Source organism: Macrobrachium rosenbergii, chromosome 52 (assembly GCF_040412425.1).
Source record: "Macrobrachium rosenbergii isolate ZJJX-2024 chromosome 52, ASM4041242v1, whole genome shotgun sequence".
Taxonomy (NCBI): domain Eukaryota; kingdom Metazoa; phylum Arthropoda; class Malacostraca; order Decapoda; family Palaemonidae; genus Macrobrachium; species Macrobrachium rosenbergii.
Genome location: NC_089792.1, coordinates 34,445,416 through 34,467,092, shown reverse-complemented (window position 1 = coordinate 34,467,092; position 21,677 = coordinate 34,445,416). Strand labels below are relative to the sequence as shown.

Genomic DNA, 21,677 nt, shown 5'->3' with positions numbered 1-21,677 from the left:
AGTCGGATAATTCCACCAAGGAATGGGTAACTCTTCAACTCACTTTTAAAAGGAAAAAGATCCCTCTGGATATAGCTTGGGACCAAATAAGAAGAAACTCAGAGGGGACAGCCTCAGCAGAATTTCATGGTAGGATCTGCCTCCTTAGTATTATAACGTCTACCACTTTGCTGGAAGTTGCCACCAACAGGCTTCCAGAAAATTCCAGAACAATTATTTTTGCTGTTGTCGCCAAAAGTCTTATGAGAAAACCCTATGGGATGCACTCTAAGACTTTCTGGAATTGTGCATAAAATCGTGAATGGAAACATTGGAGAGCTCCAACAAGTCACACCAATGTGATTTCATTATTACATTCTAACCCTTTCCGTAAGGACCAGTTTGAGAAGTCTGTTGTAGCTCAACTTGTACAGTGTATGCTCTCCTGGGAAAAAATGAATTCAGGAAACAAAAAACCCAAAAATTCCCTTTACCCAACCCAAAAAAGACCCGCTATGAACAAAAATCATACAAGCCCCCAGTCACACACAAAAGTTTTCTACAAGAACAGGTAGGTGATCAGAAGGGACAACTCCTTACAAAAGGACAATAACAACAAGGACATCTCTTTCACAGGGTCCAAAGACACTCCTACAGGGGAAACGGGAAAGCAGGCAAAGGCAGAGGAAGAGGTGGATCCCAATAGGAACTGTATGGTCAGGGGTCGGCTTTGACGACACCACAGGCAATTGAAGTTTTACCCTTGGGGACACAGCATTATTTTCAATGGGCTGGGTTGGAAATGGTCTCATCCCCACCCAACCCCCTCCTTTAAAGGGGTTCCTCCAAAAACCAGATCCCTCTCGGAAGATTACGTGCAGAAGGCCCTGTTAAAGGGAGCCATAGAGAAACATGTCTATATTCGCCACCAAGCACATCCCTTCAGTGTCCCCAAAAAGGATTCCTCTGAACAAGGAGTGATCCTCCACCTATCAACATTGAACAGTTTCTTTTCAAAGCTCCTTGAGGATAGAACAAGCAACTACGCTATAAAAAAAATCAGGTTTTGACGTAGGAAAAAGCTATTTTTGGTAATGGCTGTTGAGTCATCAAAACCCACCCACTTCCCTGACAAAAAGGCTTGGGATTTGGGAAAGGGATCATCTTGCATTGACCAACATAAAGTAATGGCTTCATTGGTCTCCTGCCAGTCTGTTTTTCGACATTATGGTGGAATGCGCGTGCGCTATAAACACTTCCTCTTCTAGCAAGTTTGACGAAGGAATAACCTGGGTAAAGCTTCACTGTAAGATAAGGGAAAGAGCCCTCTTATCTTTGAGTCCATTACACACTCCATCACGTGTTATAGTGTTCATCATTACGACACAATAACTGGCCAAGAGACCGAATAAAAGAGAATTCTTCGATATCAGTTTAGTCACCATGGAGCACTGACAGACCTATGGAAGGTGATTCCTTGAGGACTCAACAGCGACTATCAAAAATAGGTTTTTCCTACGTCAAACCCTGTTTTCTCAAGAAAAAAAGTTATTTGTTAATAAACATTTATTTTTCATACATACCCATATATTCATGCCTATAAGCTGACACTAGATACTTGATTACTGAATTAAACAAAAAACAAAGGTTGTCTGTTTGTGAAAAGTATTGCCAATAAGTCATATGAATCTGTGGCTCACGGCAGTGAAGAGCTTCAATATCTGTGTGGTCTTGTGGTCTTAGTGAGTATATAAGAAATCAGCAGAGCAAGGCAGCGAGCACTCTCATTATAAATATTATCTTGAATAAGAAATAAAGTTTGATTTTTTAATAAAAATGTAATTTTTATTCATCCCAAATATGAAATTGGGTGAGAATGCTTAAGCTGTTAAAATCCCTGAATTGGCTGTTTGGAATGCAGGATTCACATGAGAGCTCCTGAAGATAGGAAGGCAACAGTGTACTGTAGAACCCAAGGTTCAAATCGAGAACAGGGGTCTTATATGAAGGACAAAGCCCTGAGAATCCACAAAACTTGAGAGGCTGAAATTATAAGTCCACACTGCACTCAGTGGAGAAATTTAGTACAGGTGAAAGTTCTGAAAAGCCAACATCTTCAAGGATATCAAAAGGAGGATCACAAGGAAAATAACAGATTCTATCAATCTGTTATTGTCAAGAGAAGACATTCCATGCATTATTTTGCTATTATGGACCCTGGAAAAATGGATTTCAGGACTATAAAGAGAAACTTTGCCATGAAAAATTTACAAATCCTGGTCCCTCCATCGTCCACCAGAGATGAAATAATGAATTCCTTCAGACATCGACTGATGGAGAAACAGGAAGTCGGTTGGGCTTGGCAACTCCTTTGAGTCCTGGTTGAAAGTCCTGCAACACTCCCAGATAATTTGGCCCACTCCACCATTCCAAGAAGATGAAATACTGAATGTTGTAGTAACTGGTACTACCTGTTTTAGTAACATCCCTTGTGTAGCAAGGCTCTAAGAAAGAAAAAGAATGTTTCAGGAAAAGTTACGTCCTCTGTTCATCAATTCATGTAGGAACTTTCATGGGACTGCAATATACCAACTGTTTCTGTAGGTTGCAGTTCCACCTAACGCACACTGCCATGATTATATTGCTATGGTTTATTCAGTTCAATTATTAACGTATAGCTAGTTAACTACTTAGTAACAGCCCATGACTTCTAATTCAGCACTTCATATAATTCTGGAATCTAAATCCAGCAGTATCAACCTAAAAACAGAAGAAAATGGAAATGAATGGTATATGACAAAACAAAAACAAAACATTAAGGTTAGGAGAACAAGTTAACATATCCAAATATTTTCTTACTCTTTCTAATGGTTCGAACCTTGACCACTTGACCAATTCTCGTCCTAAAATTTATTTCTCCAAATGGATCCAGGTTGAATATTGTTGGAATTTCCTTATAATTCAATTAGTTTGTAACCTCATACAACTTCAATGGGCTATATGAGCTGTTGTCCCTGTTCAAATTTATTTCTTTGGAGAGGCTAAAGACACTTCCATGTCTGTGCAAAGGTCACCCAACATTTAAGACAGATTTTGATTGTTTATCTGGATATTTTCCTATGTGTACACATGAAGGATGGATGAACCCTGCTCTTAAGGTTTGCCCTAGGTCTTTATACCCAGATATATGCAGTTCTCAAAGTACCTTAAGGATTTCCATCTTATCATCATGACCCAGCACTAGGAGCAGAACTTGACATGAACCATTCACCTTAACTGACCACTTTTTACTTGAATTCTTTGGGTAAGGAAAAATGCTATTCAACTGCACCCATCTTTTCCGTGAAAACTCAAAATCATATTCAGTGCCACTTACAAAACAAGGAAGAGGATATTTTGACCACATTTGACTACAAAATGCCAATTCACAGATAAACAGTGTTTAGAAAATCATGAGGACATTACTGAGTGATGTAGTGTCCAGACATTTGAAAACAAAGTGACACTTTAAGGACAGATGGTTTGGACATGCGACGAGGTGGGGTGAGGGGTGGTTTGCCAGAAAATGACAGCAAGGAGACTAGAAGGCAGCAAAAAATCATGTAGAAAAAGTATAAATTAAGCATTAAGGCCTTAACCAGGAGAGAATTCAGGTATAAAGTATTCACAACTAAGAAGATTAGAGAGAGCTCATCTCATTCCATAAAGGGAAAATCCTACAGAGATGTTAATCTTGATTGTTTTGATTCCATGAAGATAGGTTTTTCAGTAAAAATAACACACCTGAATTTTGTTCTTCCCTTGCTATGATAATAGCAGTTTTAGCGGCCTCTCGGTACTGTTTCTTTGCCATGTACAACCGGAACAGGAACTTTGCATCCTGAAATTGGGAAATAAATATTTTCAATAACACGACTGATGGGTCATACAGTACATTGTAATGCCATTGACAACTTTTTCCTTTACTTTCAAACCTCCCACATAACTGCTTTATAGCACAAACATTTTACAGTGCTTCAAAATAATTTGATATTCCATGCAATTCAACATCTGACATAAAACTAAATCTATCCTAAATATATATGCACAAAGTTACCTATGGAATTATTTCAAGGGTTAAGCACTAACAAAAGGTTAACATCAGAGTACTTATAGTTTACCAAGCATATAATTTAAAAAAAAAAAAATCAGTTTTATCAATACAAACCCATAACTTGACATTAGCCGTATATGGGCCCAAGCAAACTTTCAGGCACTGCACAGAAAATGAAAAATTCATGCAGTCCTTCTTGGAAGTCCATGTATCCAGGTTCCATTGGCCCTCTAGTGGCAAAATGAATTTCTGTTTGTGTTGTCTAGATCAGCTGTGAGAGGTAGATGGTATAGGAGAGGGGTAAATCTGGTAAATTACTGGGTTTATGTTGAATAAATTACCGTTTTAAAAAAATCAGATTTGTTTCAACGCAAACTCATTACTTTACGATAGCCTGAATAGGTATTTGGGTTGGAAGGTTTCTATAACTACTGCCCCATGGCATATATACCAGGGTCTGAGAGAAAAATAATGTCTTGGGATTGGTCTTACAGTACCCACAAGTTCTGAAGACTAACAAGAGGTAAAGAATTGAACTGGAATCTTATTACAAAGGTGGTGGGCTGTACTGTTTGGACTGACTGGATATGGACAGAGATAAAGATGTAACTGTTACATTCCTAACCTGCTCTGCTCTTTTGAGGGACTAGAAACACTTAGATGGCTGCTCCAAATGGGATCAACTGATACTAAAGGATTTGTGGTTCAGAATGCAAAATTAGATCTCAAAGGGGTTAATGAAAATTCTCCAGAGGTGGCTTTTAAAACTTTTTCCTGAAAGCCATAGGTTGAAACAGCCATACTGTTATATTCTGTAACTTTCACTTGAGATGTCTAACCAGAAGTATTGTTATTGGCCTGTAAGCTAAATTGTCTGACACAAGGTAGATCATGTTCTACATTACTTCTATTAAGAATATGCCTCTGGAAAAGAGCAGTTAGGACAACCACATCCTCCCAAGACATATCCCCATGACTGAATGGAAACAGGATAATGTCTTCCTTCTACTTTAATCATCCTAAATAGGATGATGAAGCTTGAAACGGAAGAAATTTTTGGGGTATTTGTAGCAACATTAGTTGTTCTGTTGTAAAATCTGTTATGTACAACATAAAAAAATGCTGTCTGGACTCACTTATATGCAGGGTAAAAGCAATGGACTCGAGAATAAAAACAAAAATTATTACCTTTAGGCTTATGGATTCAAAAGTCGAACTAGTCAAATGGTTCAGGACCAAGCCTCCTGTCAAGGCTTCTGCCTCAAAGCAGGAGAGCCAGATGCCCTCTGCAAGAAACCTTTCTAATCCAACATTCTTCATCAGCCCCCAAACTGAGAGGTCCACCCATAGAAGGTAGGTCTTCACATCCTCTGAGAAGCCAGGCAGAGTGACTGAAGGATAGAGACTTCTACTGTCCATTGCCCAAAGAACCTATCTCCTCTCAATCAACCTGCACAAGCAGGGACCAGAGCAATAGAAAGGATGGTGCAGACTTTGGGGTGAAACCCAAATGCGCTCATCAGAGAGCAAGGGGTGTTGAGCTCACTGCACTTACAAATAAGCTCAGTGACCTTGCGTAAATGCCTCTCCAACTCAACTTGCAAGGGTTTCACAAGCAGGGAACTGTCAAGTCCAGTACATCTTAAAGACTAAGCTATCCTTCACCAAGGTAGAGGGGAATACTGTAGCCCAACACTGCCTTACTTAGGGGATCATGACAAGTTGTCCAGAATGAATCTGAAACATGGTCAAATAGCACCAAAGTGATCAAACAATCACCCTTACTGCCCCCGCTACCCAAAATAGAAGCTGATCCAAAGAGGCTAGCCCCACTACCCAATCACTGCCTGTTCCAAGCAGAGCAGCACCAAGCAGTGCACAGGCAACCTTAGCTGCAAACTGTATTGGTTAGTGCCATGCACAGGGGTACAGCTATGCTCAAAACAGTCAAGCAGCCAACTGCAAGCACGTTCTACGACATACCAAGATAGCTCAAGAGAACTATGATAATCTGTATTCTGGGGAAGTGCAGACTACTCCTAATGGCACTTCTGAAGAGACAAACATGAAAAACCCAGGGTCATCCTTCTTCCAAGTGTTTTGTTAGGGAGCAAAGTGGGTCATACACTGAGAACCTAGCTTACCATGGGCAGACCCTTACAACAGAGATTGATCACAGGCTGACCCATACCCCAATCCATCTGCACTGCCAACAATCACCTGAGCCAGAGAAAGGGTGCTGGGATCACCGTCAATCCCAACAGAAAAGTGGTGGTTATGGAATACTTTTTAGCCTTCTTGCAGAGGGCAGCCTTCCAGACCTCCTTATGCTACTGCCCTTACAAACATGAGGAAGACAAAGACAAGGAAGAAAGTGAGGAGGAGGAAGACAACATGGGAGAGGCAAAAGACAAAGCACAACAATGCTTCTTCAACCTTCTTCAACCATGGGTCTCTTCATCCTCTTCCACAGCCACTGAGGACAATGTCAAGGCAGGCATCCCCAAGGGGATAGTAGTAAGAACTGCTAGAGGAGTTACAGTTGGAGAAGCAGAAACATAAGGAACATCCACAAATGTAGTGCACAAGAGCTTGGTCAGGAAAGCCAAGGCTGAATTAATTAGTTCCATTAAGACTAATGCAAGCAGGGAACTTCTAGCTGAAGACAAATGTTCCAGGAAGGCACAGAAGAAGGTCTTCGGGTGTGCTGAGAGAAGGCCACGACACCTTCAGTAGATCCTTTATTTCCTGGGGATGCCTCAGAGCAGAAGTAGCAAAGGACACAGAAACAGGGATTGCAGTGGGTGCAGTGGAGATGACAGGAACCAGCATCACACCAGCAACAGTACCACATACAGGGAGGGTCAACTGATCAATGTCTGCTCTAGCATGCCATCCTCAAACCAAATATGGGAAGACTGGGCAGACATCATTCCAGTTTAAGTACTAGTAGGGATCAAGGCAAACAGAGATGGAAAGGGGTGCTACCATCACTGAGATGCCTTTAGAAGACACCAGTTGAATCTTCGCCTTCATCTTCCTTGACCCGTACCACTTCCATTTGGTCGGCAACCAAGAATCATGATAATAAGGTCCACAAACAACCCAAAGTCATCAGCCACTCAAACATGGAGCTATTTGGGCAAGAAGCTCCAACAACAGTCATGACAGGAGAAGTACTTCAGTACTTTTGCACACCAAATAAAAAGTAACACTGCTTACCAAGCAAGTAGGCACCCCTTACTCATCTGGACCTAGTTAACTACCTTGTTACCAAGCTTTCACGACCATGCCAGGTTTTGCTTAAAGTATAAACAAAAAGGCATAGGTTTGCATCCCTCCGGACTAATATATTTTTCTCGATGTGATGCTGGTTTTGGCCTTACGTTGAAGCTAAACAATTGCCCATTTTAGTAATGTGTATAAAAATGAAAAACCAAAAATAATTATGTAGTCAAACTAATGTGCTGAAATAGGTCAAGAACAATGTTTATTCTTCATACATTACTATTCTTTTCTAAGCATAATAGTTTTATATTTCTCTTTTGCACCATAAAAAGTACAATAATTTTTCTTTCCACTGACATATTGATTATTTCATAATTGTCATCATTGCATAAAAAACTCATAAGAAAAAAATTTTTTTTTTATTTAGAACTGTTCCTTTTGTGAGAAACATGTGGAACAGAGTTCAATCTTTTCTAGTCCAACTAGACGTCATCCAAATTTTGTCAAACATCAGACCCTCAAGATATGAAATTTGCAAGATGTAACCTGACGTATGCTGAAATCTCAAATGGTTAATATCCACGGCTGGATACAATAACTAAATTAAAGGAACTACATAACAATGAAAACTAAAATCCTTTTACATTACCAGCATAACATGAAGAACCACAAGTTCCTCCCATCGTTATGTCAACTGCCAAAGTAGGCATACTAAACTGTCGCTAGATGGCTGCTTGCTTGATGCATTACGAAGAAATTCTCTTGTTCATTCTTTTTTAACACAGTATCTGTCCAAGAGTGTTGAAAAGAATCAACATGAAAGGATAAAGTGTAAAATGCATAGGATGCTTTCTCTATTGACCCAGCACTCACCTGATGGGATGGCTCAGAATTTCTTTTGTCTGACTCAGCCTCCAGCTGACACATCATACCAAGTGATAACTTATATGAAAAACATGAATTGAATAAATCTGGTACATTTTATGGACATATCATAACCAATACCTTAGGAATGCCATCAACTTCCCCCATGAGAAAGTCAATCAACTGGCGAGTAAGTGCATCATCATTGGCTGCTGCAACAACATCAATAGCCAGCTGAATACTCTCTGAATCCTCTCCACTTGAATTCTGAGCTGCTCGGATGAGATGTTTCACTGCCTGTTGGAAAAATTAAAGAATGACAAAAGTGTAGTATGTGACGTGTTAACCAACAGCTAGGGGGTCTGCCCCTTCCAGTAAACAATGAAATTGGCAAAGTAACGGGGACTGATATACTGTATATCCTACATCATACAGTGTCCTGGCACCATAAAGCACGCTGGAGTCTACTTGCGCTGTTGATAATGCAGAGCAATTCCATTAAAATTGCTTAATTGCCCATACTAACTGGTATTTTGTAATTACCATTCAGTTTACAATATCATTTTACTTATCAGTCAATTCCAGAGCAGTACCTGCAAAAAGAATTGCTTCTAAAAATACGTGTACATATACTTATGCAAATTTCACTGAATTCTATGGCTTTTTGATTGTTGATCAACTTCTTATTAGTTTGACAATATTTTCTGAATCTTCTTCGTTCTTCCAAATTCAGCTGATGGACAAAAAAACAATTATTAACTTTTTGTTCCATTTACTACAAACACAACACCACAGCTGTTCCGTCACTTGTCATGACCTCTTCAAAGTGTATAATCTGGTCATAGCGTCCTGTTGTTTTGTTACAGTGTGTGGATGGATATGTAGCACTTGCAAGAAATGTAAACACTATACACAAAACTCATGCACCATAAAAATTTTTTTTTTTTAACATGAGTTTTTTTTTAAGAGAGAGAGTAAATAGAGAGAGAGAGAGAGAGAGAGAGAAAATTAGAGAGAGAGAGATTGTAAGTGCGCAGTTTATCCTAATGCAATGCACTCATGTACGTATACCCTATACAAACACACACTTACATAATAAAAAAATGTGAATAACATTACATTACCTTACTGTATTAATTTTAATAGAGTAAAATAAATGTCAATAAAATGTTGTGTGAGCGAGAAAAGAAAGGCAAGCAAACACATTTATCCTGACCCAATGCTTACATGTACGTATACCCTATATACATGCATGCATACAGGAGCATAGCACTACATTTCTGCAGAGTAATAACCATTTGTACAGTACTGTATGGCATAAAGTAAACGTCAATAAAGACAGTGTACCATGATGTAAATGAAGGCCCAAGTCTAAACAAGCATACATACCCACTGTAAAAAATAAAAGACTGAAGCGTGCAAAAATTGGGTCATGACAGTCACTTACAAAAGTATGAATTATTTCTATCATTTTTATCAGACTCGGGTGCGTCAGTTAACCCTTAAACGCTTAGCCTCTATTTACAAAAGTGTCTGTTGTATGCCGGCGGCGTTCGGGAGTTAGCGCCAAGGCAGAAAAAAAGTTTTTTAAAAAAATCACAGCACGCTTAGTTTTAAAGATTAAGAGTTCATTTTTTGCTCCTTTTTTTGTCATTGCCTGAAGTTTAGTATGCAACCATCAGAAATTAAAAAAATATCATCATCATATATAAATATTGAAATATATGACAGCACGAAAAAAAATTTCATATATAATTGTATACAAATCGTGCTGTGAGCAAAACGGTTAAAGCTAACAAGTTATTTTTTTTTCTTTATATTGTACACTAAATTGAGATGATTTTGGTATATAACAAATTGTAAAACGATCAAAGCAACATAGAGAAAATATTATCACAAAATGATGCATGAATTTGTAACGCGCGGACGTAAAAAAAAGTTTTTTTCAAAAATTCACCATAAATCGAAATATTGTGCTAGACTTCCCATTTGTTGCAAAATGACGGTAATTGATTGAATATTACTAGACTGTAAGTGTTTTAGCTTACAACTGCAGTTTTTTACCATTTTGGTCGAGTTAAAGTTGACTGAAGGTAGAATTTTTTCTGTTTATCATGATTTATATGAAAATATTTCAAAACTGATAAAAGCTACAACCATGAGTTATTTTTTGTTGTACTCTACATGAAAATGCACACATTTTCATATATAAAACTTTATGTAACGACTAATATAAAACGGTGCAAACATTACGACAAAGTGACGAAAGAATTTCCGAGATGTTCGGCTGAGCTACCGCGCGCGGACGTAAGGGAAAAGTTTTTTTAAAAAATTCACCATAAATCGAAATATTGTGCTAGAGACTTCCAATTTGTTGCAAAATGAAGGTACATGATTGAATATTACTAGAATGTAAGAGTTTTAGCTTACAATTGCGTTTTTCGACCATTTCAGTCGAGTCAAAGTTGACCGAAGGTTTAAATTTTTTGTAGTCGACGTACCGTACGTCCACTCGGCACCCAACAGACAATTTTAGTCAAAGTATGGTACGTCCAGTAGGCGTTTAAGGGTTAAGTGGAATCAGCTAATTTGAAGTCTACTTAGCTGAGGTGCCACTGTACGTGGAAAACCTTAAGTTTCACTTAAACTGTAAAATACTGCAGTGACAATGAAAATTCAATTCAACTGCTGTTAGCTTTTAAGGCCTCGCTTGTTAACCAACAGCTCCATGGTTGCTAAACTCCTTTGCAGCCTCAGCATGCTTAGATTAATTCATTAGTGTTTCAGTGCAGGCTACCCTTAGACAAAACTGTGAATGCACTTTTTAAACCAGCTATTTCTTATCTAATCTAATGTTCAGTTAATATTTCTCAACTCAGACATTAAAAGAAAAAGATGAATTCCTTTAAGAGAAAACTTCTCTTGTGCTGAAAACAAAAATGAAATGCATACACTGGCACCTAAATTTAAGACTTGGACTTATCAGATATGTCCAGGTCTTAAAAAATAGCACTCATATTTTGTACTTAATGGAATTATCCAGTATACCTGCTAGACAGCGGATGCTGAAACGAAAACAACTTTACTAGGCAACTACTCTGACCTTGTAAGTTGGCTTCACTGTTTCTAGGGGTAACTGACCCATCATGTCCCGCTCTTACCTTTCTCCCAGTCACAGAAATATTCAGTGTGTTTGACTCTTACAAAAATCTGCAATTCACATCAAATTGCAAATTTTTTATGTCTGGCATAATTTGCTACATAGCAACCAGGCTAAGCTAATCTACAGCGGGTAAATTTTTGCTGAACTATTCTTTGGGTGCATTTTCACTGTTACATTTTCTCTTTGTAAGAATAATCTGCAATAAAAGTACTGTCTTACCAAGTTTCTGTTTAATAACATTACGCTTAACCCTTAAACGCCGAGCCTCTATTTACAAAAATGTCTCCCGTATGCCGGCGGCGTTCGGGAGTTAGCGCCGAAGCGGAAAAAAAGTTTTTTTAAAAAAATCACAGCACGCTTAGTTTTTAAGATTAAGAGTTCATTTTTGGCTCCTTTTTTTGTCATTGCCTGAAGTTTAGTATGCAACCATCAGAAATGAAAAAAAAATATCATTATCATATATAAATATTGAAATATATGACAGCCCAAAAAAAATTTTTCATATATAATTTTATACAAATCGCGCTGTGAGCAAAACGGTTAAAGCTAACGGTTTTTTTTTTTTTCTTTGTATTGTACACTAAATTGCGATGATTTTGGTATATAACAAATTGTAAAATGATCAAAGCAACACAGAGAAAATATTATCACAAAATGATGCATGAATTCGTAACAAGCGGACGTAAAAAAATGTTTTTTTCAAAAATTCACCATAAATCGAAATATTGTGCTAGAGACTTCCCGTTTGTTGAAAAATGAAGCTAATTGATTGAATATTACTAGACTGTAAGTGTTTTAGCTTACAATTGCAGTTTTTGACCATTTCGGTCGAGTTAAAGTTGACCGAAAGTCGAATTTTTTTTATTTATGGTGATTTATATGAAAATATTTCAAAACTGATAAAAGCTACAACCATGAGTTTTTTTCTGTTGTATTGTACATGAAATTGTGCATATTTTCATATATAAAAGTTTATGTAATGACTAATATAAAACGGTGCAAACATTACAACAACGTGACAAAAGAATTTCCGAATACCTAATTTAATGGATTTCTTAACCTATCAGGAGGCCAGACCCCTGAAATATCCATTAAATTGAAGTGCCAATGTATTTTTCAAATGTAACTCTTTATAAATCTGATATAAAATCTTAATGTGCAGATAACATGAATTAAAATAATTGAAACATCCTCAAATGCAACTTTACACGTTAATTAATTGTTAAAGAATGACTTCAAGTGTATTTCATAACTTCCAGATACCAGTAAACGGAATTTAAGAATAGCTAACCTTTTGGTAATTTCCTGCCAGATAATAGAACTTCCCAGACAAGAAATGATTCCGTTCATTGTCAAAATGTAAGGCCACACTGTTATAATCCTCAGGAGTTGCATCTGATCCCAGAATCTCTGCATAAAGTTCCATTTTCCCATGAGTTCGAGCAAGTTGAAAAGCTTCATCAGTGCACTTGGAGAGAACAAGAAACTGAATTGCTGAACTGTAATCATTTAAGCGTTGGAAGAATCTGCAAGCAACAGAATTATCATTAAAAGAAAATATAGTCAGTGCCAATAAGTTCTATATCAAATGAACTACAGCTTTATCATCCAGCACTGACATTGTCATAGATGAAAAGTCTGTAGATTCCTCTCACTTTGGTGGCAGTTTCCAATAACCAGACTCATAGGGAAAACTACTTATTTTATATATACGAAAGTCATCAGTAAAGCTTAAATATTGTAATTTATGCATCTTAAACAGTATACACGAGATTTGTATCTATATGACTGCTTGAAAGGTAAAATGGGGATTCAGGTCTTTGGAAACAATATATAAGGGAAAATTTCACCAAGCTTTCCAGCAGACAGAAATGTATCCAAATCAAGGATACAGAGGAGATATTCTCAACATTCATTATAATAAAACACTGCTAATGTATGTGGGGGTCATTAAAAAAATGAGCATATAATTTGCTTCATATTTTTGGTGGTTTACATATTTTCTTGTCCCTGCACACTGAATATATTCAAACTGTACACAGTTTTCTATTATTTACTTGTACAGCATATATCCATAGTCGCAGAATGCATATACATGTACTAACCTAATGTGTAATTGGAAAGTCGACATACAGTGTCATAGCTTCATTGTCATTATGTGTGTTTATTAACACCCTCTACTTATTGCTACCCTTCCCGTGATCCTTGTGAATTAACCAATGGTTCATTCAAAATAGGTTTACATGCGAGTAAATGGGAGGAAAGCAGTGCAGTTCGAATCTGCACTCCAGTAAAAGTTTAACTCATTTTGCTGTTTCGTTCCCTTTCTTTAATAAGAGCCGTGCTGTTTCATGCATAAAGCAGCTGAAGGAGCGGAATCACGAGAAATTTAGAATGGCTGTCGCTTTGAATAGTACAGATGCTGTGCTCAGATAGGTATCCCTTGTGCTTTGGTATATGAGTTGACTATTAAGAATCTAGTTGTGCTCCTTATTACAACTTCAATACGAAGCAGTTATGGATTACATTTTCAAATACATCTTTGTCTTGGCCTCTAAGTTCTCAAGGCCGTTGTTATGCTAGTGATGTCTAACGCAGCTTACCCAGCTCAACAAACTTTAGCCCTCTCTAAAAAATTATGAAAATAAGACAGAAGCAGGTCTCATGTTAAAACCCTTGTTAATTTCATTACTTTTATTTTAAGAAATATAACGTACTGCAGTTCTTCAAAGTAACTAACTGTACTTATGTCAAGCACTCCCAATGTTTTTTAAGTATCTATAGTTTAAACACGTTAAAAGATTTTAAAACTTTCAGTGGTATGTCAAATTTCATGCAGTCTGCATTATTCTTTAAGACTGGGGAACAGTTCTGTGACTTAGTTAAGATTAGCCGTTTTGTTACTGTCACTTGTTAGAGTGGAATACTGTATGTTTCTTCACAGTGAATATGAATTCTCAGTTTCAAATGTTGCACCCCACCATTTTATCTTTCTTCATCCTTCAAGATTTTAAAGATACATGTAATGTAGTTATATCCTGAACTGAAATTTTGATATAGCTTTGTTTTCCACAATGCTGCCATTTCATTTCCTGTGACAGTTTTAGCCTACTTTTATCACCCTTGACTAACTAGGATTATGGTTGTTTCCAGTTGGTTTTTCTGAATAAAAGCCTCTGTGCTACTTCATCATCGAGAGAAACCTCCTCCCTCTGCGGCATTTTGATGGTTACAGAAGTTGGAAATCAAATGTTGCAATTTGTCGCTAGAACGTAGACAAAAGCTCCTTAAAGTGACGAGGGAAACGCATCATCTATTACGAGCTGCCCAACTAGAACCAAAAGAATGATGACTAAGATCAGTCCTACGTCATGAACGAGACCTTTTGATGACTGAGATCAGTCCCATGAACGAGACCTTTTGATGACTGAGATCAGTCCCATGCAGCAAAAGGGTTAAGGGTTTTACCAAAGAACCCACATCTACGTCTTGCCAGTGGTTCCAATCTTCCTGATAGACACAAAGATGGAAGAAGGATCCATCCCTGACGCTGGTGGTTCCAAAGGGGAAACTTATGGGTATGTTTCCTATCACTACCAAGACAACAAGAAAACTGCTGCATCCTTGGAGTTGATTATCTATCAAGGGTTACCAGATATGATCTCTTGGTTAGGGTAACAAGAATACATATGCTGTTACCTATCCCTGTAAAAGGGAAAAGGCTTAGTGCTATAAAAGTCACAAATTTAACTCTTACACGAGGAGTGTATGTTGCTTAGAATGACTGGAGTTACCTACAGTGCTCATGGCAGCCTGAGTAATTGTAGCATCTAATCTCTTGGTCATCTACCGAGTTAATGAGGTAGAGAATAGATATCTGTTCATAATATCGGCAGACCTCAAGACTCTCAGTGTATACATTTTGAACTGATGGTCACAGGCCATCAGCCCAAAATTTGCAAGCATCACAAGTAAGTTCTTGCATACAAATCTGTCATCTACAAAAATATACTTTCGCTGCAGATTTCCATCAAAATGAAGTCCCTCTTCTTTCAAACAGTATTTGCAAAGGAATATACCAACATCCTAATATTTAGACCAGATACTATCAGGGAAACTAACAGCCTCATGGATCTGGATAAATTCTATGGATTCCCCAGGACACAGTCAAGTAGCATGTAAGCTTCTGAAGTGTGCTTTTGCCAACTTGCAGCTACTACTACATCCCTCTGGAAGTTCTCACTAGAATCATGAGACATCACAAGCCAAGGCTATAATTCCAGGAGGTGCATGTTAGGTATAAGATGAGTGGCCAACCCATTGGTAAAACCAACTGGTAGAAAAGGGGGAAAATCTGTGTAGTAGCCATAAGTTCTTAAAAACCTGATCTCAAACTCCATCCTCGTATATATTCACAATATTCCCTGATGAAGGTATCCTTAGTTACTGCTGTAGGTAATTCCAACCCCAATCGTTATCCTCAGATCTTACAGCAAAGTGAGGGTCAGCTGCTGAGGCCACTCTGGCAGGTTTTGGCTTCTTCTTTAATACCATAACTTCATATATCCAGTTCAATGTCTCACTGAAAAATTCCTCATCCTGTTGAAGTCACTCAAAACTACTACACTATCTGACAGTGCTCTAATCCAAAGAAGATGTTCCCCAAAAGAATTGCTTTGTATGTTGAAATCACATCCAAGGATTTCAAAGAAGTACAACTGTGGCATATCTTTCTGACACCTAACTATATTTGTTGTTGCAGAATCAATATTAGAAGAATCAGGACCAATGGTTGCTGCTGTGTAGAGCTTTACAGAAAAGTACTAGACTGAGAAGGTTCTATCACCGCTGGTCAAGAAGTAGCTAGATAAGTAAGGAAAGCAGCTCTCTCTCTCAGTTATCTGAGCTCTCATCTCAACAAGAAGCATGTAATCTTGAAGAGGTTACCTTAGCTCTCGATACAATTTCTGTAACTGGAAGGATTAAATAGCTTTTCTGGGCTTTGACCTGTGTCACCCGGTGAAATTACCATCTAGCACACATTTCTAGGTAAATTCATTGCTAAACATACCAGAGAAAAGCTAAATGCAATGCTGGGGTTACTACCTCAAAGTAGCTCCATAAAATGAGTCGCAGTATAGGAAAGGGTGAGTGTTGTCACTACCACAGGCCTCTGCCCTGTAGATATTCCCAATCTCAAAATCCTGTGAGCGAAAAAGCATAACGCTCAGCACTATTTCCCACCAACAACAACTCAGCCGCCATATTGTCATTCCATTTTAGCACGCGTCAGCGCCTTGTTGTTGTTATCAACGGTGTGCTTCATTTGCCTTTTTCTGTGCGATATTATGTCTTCCGTCCAGGAATTTTCTTCACCTAAGTTGAGTACCATCTCCCTTTTGTTTTAGGCTATTGATTTTATTTACCTTCTAATTCAATAATTAGGGGGTTGAATATAACGCCGGTCTCGGCCGCCTTGCTCCCGACCTCACGTGACCTTCAGTCTTTGTGTGGTTTACGGTGGGACTTGGCCCACTTTTTATATGATAATATGTTTTTATGTGTGTTTTTTCATAATTTCATATTCACTCCCCGTCGGAGTTAGTTTTTTTTCCGAATTACCCCTTCCCTGGGGAGGCGCGGGTCTCTCTCTAGGCTATGATTTCTCTCGCTTTGTGATCATAATTCCATTTTTTATCCTTGGACTCACTCTCCTCCAGCTCACAGGCATATTCTCTGGAGTCTGAGACAGTACCATGCTATTTCATTTTCACACTTATATGTTAACGGGATGACATTGATATTTTTGGATTAATTTGTTTACGCTTGATCGTAAGGGTCGCCATTTTTTACTCATCCGCCTCACATCACATTGGTTTGGTCCGCTTCTTCTACGTGTCTTTATTATTTAAGTTCTATTTTCATATATGGCGTACTGCTATTTTGCATTATGTGGTTAACTTTGTTATCTTAGCCTGATAGTTCCCGTGTTTGTCCTCCTAGGCTAGCCTTCTTGGCCGCTGGTCGGCTTCAGTAGGTTAGCCTAGGAAGTTAGGCTACCTTACGGGGTTTTGCTCCCTCCCTGCTTGAGGGAGGTTTGGGTGAGTAGGAGAGTTTCACGCCTGCACTCCGATGACATCGTCTGGTTCGATGTGGTGTTATTAGGCTCATGTTTTTCCCTCTCCTCGGCTTCCGCTTTCCCGAATGGACTCTTGAGTCCTAGTAAGGTTAGGCTAGAATAGCTAGGTCTTCTTATTCATCCCTGTCCGAGTCAAGCAGTGTCTGCAGATTCATCATGGGTTTCCTCCTACCTCCACACCCTCCCTAGTCCCTCCCACCCTTGGCTGTCTCGTGCACATCGTGGAAGTGTGCCTGGGTCGGGTGCCTGAGCCCCAACCCCTACCCGCTTTCCATGTCAGCTAGCCTAACATTCCTACCCTTCCTTTGCATTGAGTGGTTCTCCCTAGTTCTCCTTAATCCAGTGGTCGCCAATCTCTGTTGATCGGCACCCCGTGGGAGTTTTGGTGTCTGGGGGTGCTCACCCCCTGGCCACAAATTACCAATTCATTACCAACTTTGACCTTTTAGCTTATGGAGTGTATCCTATTCTCCCCTTTGGCTTGTCAAGCCCCATGATCGACACCTCGTGGGCACGCGTCCAAGCCTCCCACTCTCTACAAGGCTATAGTTCCTCCATTTGCCTATCCCCTACCCTTCCCTAGCATCAGCTGCGACCGAAGCTTCTCCTGCCCAGGGTTGTCGCCTTTGTCCACCCCGTGGAGAGCAACACGGTATCCACCAGTGTTATCCACCTGACTGGCCTCCGCTCCTGCGTCCGCCGCTAGCTATTGTTGTCCTTGTTTTGTCTCTGTTCTATACAACTAGAACATCGACCATATTCCCTGGGCATCTATCTTGATCTGCCAGATCTTACTTCCGCTGGGTGGTTGTCGGGTCTCCTCGTTACCCTCAAGTATTAAAACTACCCGCGGGTATGGTGTGTGGTTGACGGCGCTCACCTCGTTTCCTCCGCCGCCACCATAAATAAGTATGGTGTAACTCGATTCCCGCACCAAGCGGAATTTATAACCACAAACATATCTGTTGTTTTTGGCAAACACTAGGGTTAACCATTTTGTGCTGTGTACATTTAATTCTACCGACCGCGGTCCGGGTATTGGTAAATCTGCTATTTTGTTTATGACGATGTTCACACTTTGGACCTTCTAGTAACTCCGATTTACCCGCGTCCCTATTGTTTTGACGATGTATGTTAGATATACTCTTATTGTTGCCGGGATCTTCCGGGCGTTTCCTGGTTCTTAAATGACGTTCTTAAATTAGCATCAGATACTGATAATCAGAATTGTTCATTCTTAAGTCTGTTAAGGAAGACCTTATTCTTAATTAGTTTAGCTTCAGGTGCTAGAATTTCTGAGCTGTCAGCTCTATCTAGAGAACCGAACCATGTTGATTTCCTCCCGTCAGGAGAAGTTCTGTTAGCCCCAGATCTCAAGTTTCTCGCTAAAAATGAAGATCCACGAGATAAGTGGTCCCCATGGAAGGTTGTCCCCTTTCCACAAGACCTGTCATTGTGCCCAGTCTCTACCTTAAAGGCTTATTTAGACAGAACCTCTAATATAACTTCAGGCCCTCTTTTTGTGAGAGAAAGTGGAGGAACTATTTCTCTGAAGGCCATCAGACAACAAATCTTCTACTTTATTAAACAAGCTAACCCAGATTCAGTTCCTAAGGTCCAAGATATCAGGGCGGTGGCCACCTCCACTAATTATTTCCATCATATGAATTTTGACGATCTCAAAAAATATACGGGTTGGAAATCACCTTCGGTGTTCAAACGCCACTACCTCAAATCCCTAGAGGCTCTAAAATTTTCCACAGTGGCGGCAGGAAGCATTGTTCCTTCCTCTGACTGATCTCACTATGCATTCCTAACTGTTCTGTCACTCTCTCTCTCGCCTACCTGCCTCGTTTACTCCCCTACCATCTTCTCTGGGTCAGGCATGCCTCACAGCCTGATTCCTGACCATGTTGCATATTGTCTATTGTTCCTATTTGTTAGTATTTAAGTCAATTATAACCGTGTTCTGATGTTCTGTATATCATGTTTACTTTGGGGCATGGTTCCCCCATCTTGTTATTCTCATGTTATTATAGAGATTTTTGGCTTGGGTAATTAAAACTCACTTTTACTAATTGTTTTATTTCTTTCCATCACAGTAGTTTTCCAAGACCTTCACCAAGCTGGTATGTTTAATTCTCTGTTATAATTTCACCCGGTGACACAGGTCAAAGCCCAGAAAAGGGATTTTGACAAAGGAAAAATCTATTTCTGGGGGAAGACCTGTGTCATCCGGTGACCCGCCACTATTCCTTCTTTTCCCCCCCTGGGTAAAATACCAAGCTTGGGGGGGGTGCTAACCTGGAATGACAATATGGCGGCTGAGTTGTTGGTAGTCGGGGAGCTGGTGCGGGCGTTGTAACAGCACCTCGCTCTGGGGGATTTTGAGATTGGGAATATCTACAGGGCAGAGGCCTGTGGTAGTGACAACACTCACCCTTTCCTATACACAACTCCATTTTATGGAGCTCGCACGGGGGTAGTAACCCCAGCATTGCATATAGCTTTTCTCTGGTATGTTTAGCAATGAATTTACCTAGAAATGTGTGCTAGATGGTAATTTCACCGGGTGACACAGGTCTTCCCCCAGAAATAGATTTTTCCTTTGTCAAAATCCCTTAAGACAACATTCTCATATGAGCATGACAATGCTTAAAGGTTTCTTTGGAACTGTGGAGCATTCATTACCTTCCAAACAGAAATGATGGGTAAAGCTTGTGTGTGCAACTTAATTATATCTTGAACATGAGACCATAACTATTCTTACCATGAAATTGGTTCTGCAAGCCTGTAAAACCAGGAATTAGAAGGGAGAGCTACTTAACCTGAAGTAAGAAGGAAAGTGAACTGGCTATCTGCGATTGCTTAATTGTAGGAGACACCCTTCTCGAGGGACTGGGAACATGGTCAACCTGTAAGGAAGAAGGATGTGAAGAAGCAGCAAGCTTGGAAAATTCCCCTACAGCAACAGATGCAATCAAGGGATTACTTGCAGGTGACTGAATACCCACAAGTACAGACTGAGAGAGAAAACCTTGCATATAAATAGGGGCTTTTATCAACAACGGTTCCTTGATTACAGGTGCACATGAAATACTCATAAATGAAGGATCACTAGCACTTGAATGTTAACTCTTGAATTTCAGGCAAGTGCAGAGAAGAGTGTGACTCTAGTAAACATTGACAGAAGTAACAAGTACATCTACCCTATTCAGCAGACACAACAATTGATATAGCTTTCTCCACGTACAAGGTCTTGTCACCAGCACTGACAATGGCTACAGGCAATATGAGCTCGCATGCATGAGCAAGTGGGGATGAACCTCCATGGAAGTAGCAAAGGTCTCAACCCACATGATAGTGATACTTTCCTTCTATGAGAATAGGGAAGGCTCTGTTCATCCAACTCAATGAAAAAACTAAATCATCTGGCGAATCCTACATATGTTTATGCAAACCATTTTCAGTAGTTTTAAGAGGTGGAAAATAAATAACCCTTCAGTTTTCCTATTTCTGTCCTCCTGTAAGCAGTTGTTGTAGCCAAAAAAGAGGGGTCTCAGCACAGAACTAGATAACATGGAATCAGAGGTACCATTAGGAGACTGCAGCAAGTGCAGTACCTCCATCAAGATGCTAGAGAACACTTACTGTGCATCCTCCTATTCTGCCATTGCCATTGGCCATAAGTTTACAATTTACATACTAGTCAGTTCTTACATACAAACCTGTCTTCTACACCTCAAAGTGTAGATCTTCTTCAATGCCAGATATAAACGGTTGCATTGTTTACCAGAAATTCCAATACATCTTTTCTTAGTCATTATAAAAAGATAAAATAATGTGCTAAACAATGAGAAGCAGTTACACATTTTGTGATTTAAGAAATATGCAAACAAGCATCTGTTTGTGAAAATATACAAACATGGGAAAAAACAAATGGCTTGAAAGCCTTAAACCATTAAAATACTAATGCGAAAATTATATGAAGGCAAAAACTAAGGGTAGCTAATAATAGTAAAAAACAATACTAATCAGAACTGCTGTTCAGAAAGGAAAGGTACAGCTATGCTCTTACGTGATGCGACATGATTGCATAGGATTTTGTTCAAAATCACAAACTGGCAACTACCATGCTCCATATTAATAAATTACTTCAATGCGACAACACGATTATTTCATACAATAAGGCCATAATGTGTTTCTTAAGG

The 21,677-nt window shown here is 39.2% G+C and overlaps 1 protein-coding gene across 1 annotated transcript in view; it reads left to right on the top strand.

The window, feature by feature from the left end:
• Window positions 1-21,677, top strand: part of Oseg6 (intraflagellar transport protein Oseg6) — a 458,610-nt gene that overhangs the window by 344,885 nt on the left and 92,048 nt on the right. The window contains 2 exon segments of the mRNA XM_067096238.1: window positions 1,924-1,944; window positions 20,220-20,246. Of these exon segments, the coding sequence (XP_066952339.1) occupies window positions 1,924-1,944; window positions 20,220-20,246 (48 nt within the window).